Source organism: Solanum tuberosum, unplaced genomic scaffold (genome assembly GCF_000226075.1).
Source record: "Solanum tuberosum cultivar DM 1-3 516 R44 unplaced genomic scaffold, SolTub_3.0 scf00255, whole genome shotgun sequence".
Lineage (NCBI taxonomy): Eukaryota > Viridiplantae > Streptophyta > Magnoliopsida > Solanales > Solanaceae > Solanum > Solanum tuberosum.
This window is the reverse complement of record NW_006239184.1, coordinates 614,540-622,316: the sequence shown is the minus strand read 5'-3', so window position 1 is coordinate 622,316 and position 7,777 is coordinate 614,540. Positions and strand designations below refer to the sequence as shown.

Below are 7,777 nucleotides of genomic sequence, written 5' to 3'. Positions count from 1 at the left end.
TATGAAAAGTTATGACTTTAATGAAGAGTTGCGACTTTTATGAAAATTTGTGACTTTTATGAAAGGTTGTGACATTTTCAAAGGGTTGCAACTTTTTCAAATAGTTGTAACATTTCCGATAAGACACAATAAACATTTGTTCATACTACCCTTTGTTGTCTATCAATAGAGGGATTTCCTCTCATTTTAAAACAACGAAAATTTTGAACCTCCTCTTCTTCTTCTTCACAATTAAATATTTGTGTACTTTGCTCCTATTGAGTGGCTCACTAACACCATTGCTTATGTTATAGATCATGGTTTGTATTTTTACAGTCATTAATTTATGCTTATGTTATTAACGATAAATGATAAGATGTAATAATTTTCATTTTCCTTTACATTATTAATGTTTGTTACTACTTAATCTTGAATGTAAGATAACATAGTTTATAGTTTTAATGATGGATAGATTTTAAGTATTATTTTATAAATTTCATGATATTAAATTCCTGCGCGAAGCGCGGGTAATTTTACTAGTTTATTTAATATAATAAAAATATACACTAAAATCAATTAAGTATTATGTTAATAAAATATATGTATTCTGATTCCGTCAAAATAAGATTCTATTTTGCATTGGGAAAAGCAAACTTATGAAATTCATGTTCAAATTCGTCTCTTGAGATTTCAGAAATTTCTTTGATTTTGAAGATGACAACTGAACAACTACTTCTAAGTATCGATCCTTTGGATCTCAAATTTACGCGTGAGTTTCTTCTTCTTCTTCTTCCTCTTCTTCAATTTTATCAGTTTTAATTTAACTTGCTAGGGTTTTGATTATTGTCTTTTCTTGTTTCCAAGTTGAACTCAACAAGTCAATTTCCACCTCTTTTCAACTCATCAATAAGACTGATAATCATGTTGCTTTCAAGGTACTATATCATTTTTTTACTTAATCTCCATTTTTTATTTTTTGAAATGGGTTTTGGGGACTAAAAATAGTGTAACTATAGTTAATTAATATGTATACTTAAATTTGTGATTCAACAACAACAACATACAGGGGTTCGAGTCCTGAGTACAGAGAGAATCATGTTGGAGAGCCACCCGAATGGACCCAACAATGCTCGATCCAAATTTAGTCAGAGTTTCAATATGGGCACCAACCAAAAAAACAACAATATACCTTGTGTAATCTCACAAAGTGAAGTTTGGGTAGGGTAGGGTGTACGCATAACTTATTACTGTTTTCGATAGATCGAGAAAAACAGTACAAAGTAGATCGAAAAGGAAATACCGGAAATGAAGAAGCACATTAATTTGTGATTCATAAAGTTAAAGCACTTGGTTTGCCTCAAATACTGGTTGAGGGTAATTTTACCTTATAGATTTAGATGATAGAAAAGGCTGAAATCCTTATCTTAACTCAATTATGGATTATTATTTTTCAGTTAAAAGAATCATAATTGACGGAAGAAATGTGATTTATGAGGAAGATCTTTTGTAATCAAGGAAATGGTCATTTAGAAGTTAGTTGTTGTATAATTATGGCTGAGCAGGATTTACTACTGTATTGAAATGGTTAAATTATATACTGTTGTTAACTTTTATTAGGTAAAGACGACCAATCCCAGGAAGTATACTGTTAGGCCGAACAGTGGAATTGTTCTCCCACGATCAAGGTCCAATGTTACAGGTGCTTTTCTAGTTCTCTGTGATGGGTATTTTAGATTTGATGGATGTTTGATGTTATTTTTGGTTTACATTTGTGGATAATTGGACTTAGTTACGATGCAACCTCAAATGGAGTTACCTCCAGATATGCAATGCAAAGACAAGTTTCTTGTACAGAGTGTGATTGTGGACCCTGGGTCTACACCAAAAGATATTAACCCAGACATGGTATTTTAGCTTATTTTAGCCTTTCGTAAAGTTTTATATATTGTAGTCAACTTTGGTACATTCCAATCTTATTCTTTTCATTTTCTGAAGTTCAACAAGCCCGGGGGAAATGATGTTGAGGAATGCAAACTAAAAGTTATTTATGTCTCACCACCACGAAAACCATCACCAGTCCCTGAAGATTCTGAGGAAGGAACTTCACCAACAGCTTCTGACACTGTAAAATGACAATCTAAATTAGTTTATTGTATCTTATTTAATCGATTAGAATACCACCTTTAATTCTATTTATCTGTTCATCATGGTAGGGACATACATTAGTTGTAAATGATTTTTTTGTTGCTTATACAGGATTTACAAGAACACAGTGAGCCTCAGGACAACTCTGTTAAGGTATGTTATGGTGGTCATGTAAAGCATTGACGTCTGGATATTTTTAATTCATTAGACAAATAAGTCTCCTGGGAGAAATGTTTGTCATCTGACCTGTAAACGTTGAGTACCTTCTGACTCATTGGAGTTACTTGATGGCCTCAACCAGGTAAGAAGTCTGGGCACACCTTAAGTGAACTCTTTGAATCTTTGTGTTCATTAGAAAGGTTTATGAAACCCATTAACCTATCAGATTTTACTTTTTCAACTCGAGAAATTTGAACAACTTATGTTAGATTTATTCAATATTTAGTTTCCCTTGTTACCATCTTCTCAGCTGGTTCGTCACCTAAAAGGGGACCATATATGTTGGTGTTTTATAACCTACACTTATAGGAAGTTGATTTGATCCTCAAGACCTCAACTATCATTTCCTTGTTGTGCAGTTAATCTGTTTAGTAGATGGAGGTATTAGGTCCGCAGGGCTTTGGTCTAATAGCAAGAGCACAAATATGTGATATGTGGGTTAGGCACATGTCACAGCCTCACAGGTTTGAACAATGCCGCTACTAAAGCATGGTTAAGTGGAGAAGGGTGGAAGGGCGGGTTTGTTATCTACCGAGTTCCTAACTGTTCCCCACTCGCCCTTGGGGATTTCTCAGTTTTCCAGAAAGAAAGAAAAAGATGGAGGTCATTGTAGTAAACATGTAATTCTTAAGAAATTTCAGGACTTTGCAAGAATTATCTATAAACCCTTAATATAACATCAAAAGAAAAAAATATATATACAAACACTGTTATTCACCTTCAAAATGTGATAAGTGAGAATAGTATTTTCCTTCTTTTTCGGCCTCTTAATCCAACATTCTGTTTTCAACAATTTATGCTAAGCGCAATTCTTATGAAATCAATGGGTCTGCTGCTTCTGTTGGTAGTCAGCAACTCCAGACACTCTTTTGACAAATGGCAAGCCCTACTTGTTGAAATCTCTTATTCATTGAATAAAAGGTGACACCAGAACCTGAAGAGAAAATAAATTTATGTTTGTTTCTTTTCACCAGCTTCCCAACTTGATTGGTTTGAGGCGTATTATTGTGTTGTCGTTCTTTTCACCAACTTACTTGGTAACTCAAAAATTGTTTAGTCATTTCAAGAGTTAGCTCAAGTTTGCATACACAGGTAGAGGTGATAAACAAGCTGGAAACACCCAACGCTATTGTAATTATGAATTTTAAAATATTTCTTTACTATTTCAGGATTATCTCTCCTGAGAAGGAGATAGTTTGATAATTATTACATGTGAAATTTCATCAAAACAAGAAAAAAGAAAGAACATAAACAGTAGAATTGTTGAATAAGAATTGTCTATGCTTGATTCTTCTACAGAAACACATTATGCCTCAACATCTATCTTTGGATTTGGGAAGTGATAGGCAACGGGTTTCGTTCTTTCAGCATGCTAGTGTCAAATTTAATGTCCTCTCACATTTCCAACTTTGATACCAGACAGATGTGTGATGATTCCTTTTTGATACAAAATTCATTTCTTGGTTGTACTGCAGGCCAGAGATCTCATTTTGAGGTTGATGGAAGAGAGAGATTCCATTCTTCGACAAAATGCCAAGCTCAACCGAGACCTGGTATTTGATGTTTCTTTCTTTATCTTTGGATTAACAGACATTCTTTATATATATTAAACATAGTTAGGCATCATTACAAAATACAGGGTTCAGACAGCCTCTGGAGTCTTCTACTCTATTTATATATATATATATATGAAAGCCGGGATTGGTATAGATAACTGAGATGGATCTTTTAGAAGGAGTTCCTAATATGTGTAACTGAAAAGCATCATAGGCGAACAAGGAGGAACTATCAACAAAAATATGTTACCAAAAAGTTTCTTCTTTGCTCGTTCCTTTGCTAGTTAGTCCGTGATGATGTTCTGTTCTTTGTAGCAGTGAGTCAGCTGAGGTGCTTGTAGCATCACCGTCAATAACCTGCATTCATCCATAATAGTAGAGTAAGTGTCATTATTTTTAAGGAGTAGATTAATTACCTCTAAGGAGTCAGTGTTGATCTTTCGTGGCATGTAGTTATTTTTCACAGTGATCCTCAATCTGTAGAGCAAGGCACAAAGTTCAGTCATGTTGTTAGTAGCTTTTGGAACAACCTTTCATGAATCCAAGAACCCAGTATCTGCTGCTATCGATAAAATCCCTCCCATACCTCCAACTTCTAGATTACCTAATGAAGAACCGTCCATGTTAAGCTTATAGTGGTTCCTTCTACCTTTTTCCCAACTAACCGCAATGGGCATATCACTAGTCTGGCTATTTGTTCACAAATGGAATTCCATAGCCCTTGGGCTGACATTTTTATAAGGGAAAATGATTTTTATTATTTATGAAAACTATTGTGGGACTACACTGGGTTTGTTGTTGTTGTGGTATTGTCATTTCCAGTGAGCCAAATGTTCCAAAGACAAAAAGGTAACAGGTCTTTCCAGGTTATGAACCCATTAACAGTCCTGCTGCTATTAATGATATTCCAAGTGAACCCGAGAGGCCTGGTCTTTGAAGCAATGATCATGGGAGGCGTATATGTTAATGCTACTAGCATCCGTATCATTCCAGAAGGAGACTGTGTTAGTGCAGCAGTCAAAGAAAATGTGTCTTCCCTGTGTTTCTGCATTACTGGTCAATGGTTTTTAAGTAAATTGATGTTTCCTTTTTCTGTCTACTAGTTCACAAGTTCCAGATAATTTTATGTGCATGGTAGCTTGAAGGTCATTAATCCCCAGTTATAGCAGTAAACAGGTCCGTTAGCGTACAAGCATTAACCAAATGATCTAAGTTAGTCTTGAAAGGCGAGTTTTAGAGAGAAGGTGGTAACTGTTAGAGACTAGAACTTGTATTTAGAATGTGGACCAAGTTGATTTTAAGAAACTTTATTGTGCAATCAGCAGAAAATACTCCCTCTGTTCCTTTTTATATGTCATCCCTTTCTATAAATAGTTGGACCATAATACTTGTCATTTCATAAAATCAATGCATAAATTACCAGTAGTTAATTAGTCTTGAAAATATATACTTTGATCAACCTAGGAAAACTAATAAGTAATTAATATTTATTGGAGTACTTCATACATTGATTAATTACTCTCTCCATTCACTATTCTATAAAATCTGATTTTGAAATAAACTCAAAATTTAAATAGTCATCCAAATGCATTTTAATTTTTGGAATCTAGCATATTCATCATTTATTGAAAAGTTGACTTAAGAAAATATCAAATAAGGGTATAAGGGTAAAGTTACATAATTTCTTAATGCAAGTGCAATCTAAAAATGTGACATATAAAAAGGAACGGAGGGAGTAGTTCGTAGACTACTTAGTTTTAGTGTGATAACCATAGGCTGGTGATTTGGCCTAAGCTGGGAACTTCATAACAAACTCGGGCCTTTATCTGGATTTTCTTGTAACAACTGTTTGAATTTAGTAGGTGTGCACAAAGAAAATTTTCCATCTGTTGTGTTGACATTTTGGCTAAGATGATTTTATCATTTGGTTCTTTTTGAAACCATTGTCCAGGAGCTTCTTAGGCATGGACGTCACGAACGTCGTACTGGAGTTCGACTTTTGTACATCTTGCTGGTTGGCTTGGCTGGTATTCTTTTGGGGTTCATTGTCAGAAACGTTTGATGACCTCACAGCTCTGAGATTTTATACTCTCTTTCTGGTTGCTGTGGGCAGGTGTGAGGGACGATTTGAATACTTTCTAAGAGAACTTTTGTACATCTATTTGAGTCTGAATTGCTTGCTAATTCTAAGTATATTAGTTGAATATTTTCAATGTCGTATGATGATAGAACTATAGTTGTGGTCCTAGCTTTGCTTTTATGAGGTAAATCAAAAGGAAGAAAAGAAGAAAGAATACCACATTGAGTTGTAGCCTGTATTGAACTATCATGTAGGTGTTTTTTGTTTCGAAGCATGAAATATCAAACGAGTTTTGTCTGAAAAACAGTTCAGCTAAAGACATGTAATGCTAATAGATGGCTATTGTTAGTATTTCCAGAAAACATGAAGAATTGTTATTGATTGACTAGTTGAGTTTTTGATTCAACGTTTCATTCCCCAGAGTGATGGGTTTATTTCATTACTAAAACTAAATTATGGACAAAGTTTAGAGTCAAAATATTACAGAGTAGAAAAGAAGGGAAAGGGGAAAAAGTTACATCACAGCTACAAGCATCACAATGAATATCCATATCTTCGTCTTCATCCTCACTGTCATTGGGCCAACCATTCCTACGAATGCGTTGATGCTGAATTGTGCAACGATTTGGTCTTTGTCCCAACACTAAAGGATTTTTCACCCAAATATGTGTCAAGATTTCGACTAACTTCTTTTGATACTCCCTTGTTATCTTCCTTAGTCGCTTTGTTCGAATATCATTAAGTTATAATGTCTGCAGATCCAGAAAATTGTATTTCTGGTCTTTATGGTTTGCCACTCATTCAACACTAAACTCTTATGTTGTAACCTTATGCAGAGAGTCATTGATATGGATTTGAAATGTTGTGTGCTGAAATATTTTAGAGAATACGTGCATAGGGGAAGAGTACTTTGGACTTGTGTAGGTGTACCTAACGGATAAGAAAGTTAACTACACCTTAGTCTATTTTATATTTCAGCATTTGACATTTTGAGCCCAATATAAGTTAGGTATAATGTTGCTTGGACTCTCTAAAAATGTCGACCGACAGATACTCCAAAAAAAGTTCATTTTGGAGAATCACCATTTCTCAAGCATGTGTATGGTAAAAAGGTTTCATTTCCAGATAGGAATAAGAAATGCCTAGTTGACTTTTTCTTCATTAGCTAGGTTATATTTTTCTTGTGCATAAATATCGAAAAACCGAAATACTGAATCGAACTGAACTTTTTTGATATTTCAGTTTCGGTATTTCGATTTTCGGTATATGTTTTCGAATTTTTGGTATTTTGGTTCGGTTTTTGATATGTATTTTTGTGTATTTTGGTTAAACCGAAATATATTATATTATAATATATATTAATATTATATTAATTATTAATATTAAATATTATAAAGAAAATGCAAAATTAGGTTAGATTTTTACCTTTTCATTTTTCAACTTCTCAATGTTTCAAAATTAGCTCGTGCCTTAGTGACGCCGCACTTCCCACTTCCCTGATCCCTCACCATTCTTTAATTACTGCCGCCGACCAGTGACCACTGTGACCAACAGCCGATTAGCGACCAGCGGCAGCCGGCCAGTCAGTGTCTCAGCAGTTAGTGATTTCTCATTTCAGCAACCAGCGCCCAGCGGCGACGAGCCGACTGGCGACTAGTCTCCGGGTATTTGATTTTTTAAACAAAAAATTAAATAACAAAAATCGAACCGAACTAACAAATAACCGAACCAAATTAACTAAAATCGAACCAAATCGAATTATTTCGGTTCGGTGTTCGGTACACCTATCGCAAGAACC

At 34.6% G+C, this 7,777-nt stretch overlaps 1 protein-coding gene across 2 annotated transcripts; it reads left to right on the top strand.

Moving 5' to 3' along the window:
* The first annotated feature begins 594 nt into the window (after positions 1-594).
* On the top strand, positions 595-6,327 carry LOC102587524 (vesicle-associated protein 1-2-like). Of its 2 annotated transcripts, none has more exons than XM_015313675.1 (8): positions 595-748; positions 844-914; positions 1,597-1,678; positions 1,769-1,884; positions 1,975-2,103; positions 2,236-2,277; positions 3,819-3,896; positions 4,218-5,272. In XM_015313675.1, exons 1-8 carry the CDS (start codon positions 694-696, stop codon positions 4,218-4,220), a joined length of 576 nt encoding a protein of 191 aa, XP_015169161.1. In that variant the 5' UTR covers positions 595-693; the 3' UTR covers positions 4,221-5,272. The 2 variants fall into 2 exon arrangements, with proteins under 2 accessions (XP_015169161.1, XP_006357914.1); XM_006357852.2 differs by lacking the exon at positions 4,218-5,272 and adding an exon at positions 5,851-6,327 and having other exon boundaries at positions 596-748.
* The last annotated feature ends 1,450 nt before the right edge of the window (positions 6,328-7,777 follow it).

What these genes read in the sequence shown, in the direction of transcription:
- LOC102587524 (XM_006357852.2), top strand. Translation starts at nt 694, where the DNA reads ATGACAACTGAACAACTACTTCTAAGTATCGATCCTTTGGATCTCAAA. An exon ending in ATCAAGGTCCAATGTTACAG is followed by an intron (nt 1,679 to 1,768) that starts GTGCTTTTCTAG and finishes AATTGGACTTAG; the next exon opens with TTACGATGCAACCTCAAATG. An exon ending in CCAAGCTCAACCGAGACCTG is followed by an intron (nt 3,897 to 5,850) that starts GTATTTGATGTT and finishes ACCATTGTCCAG; the next exon opens with GAGCTTCTTAGGCATGGACG.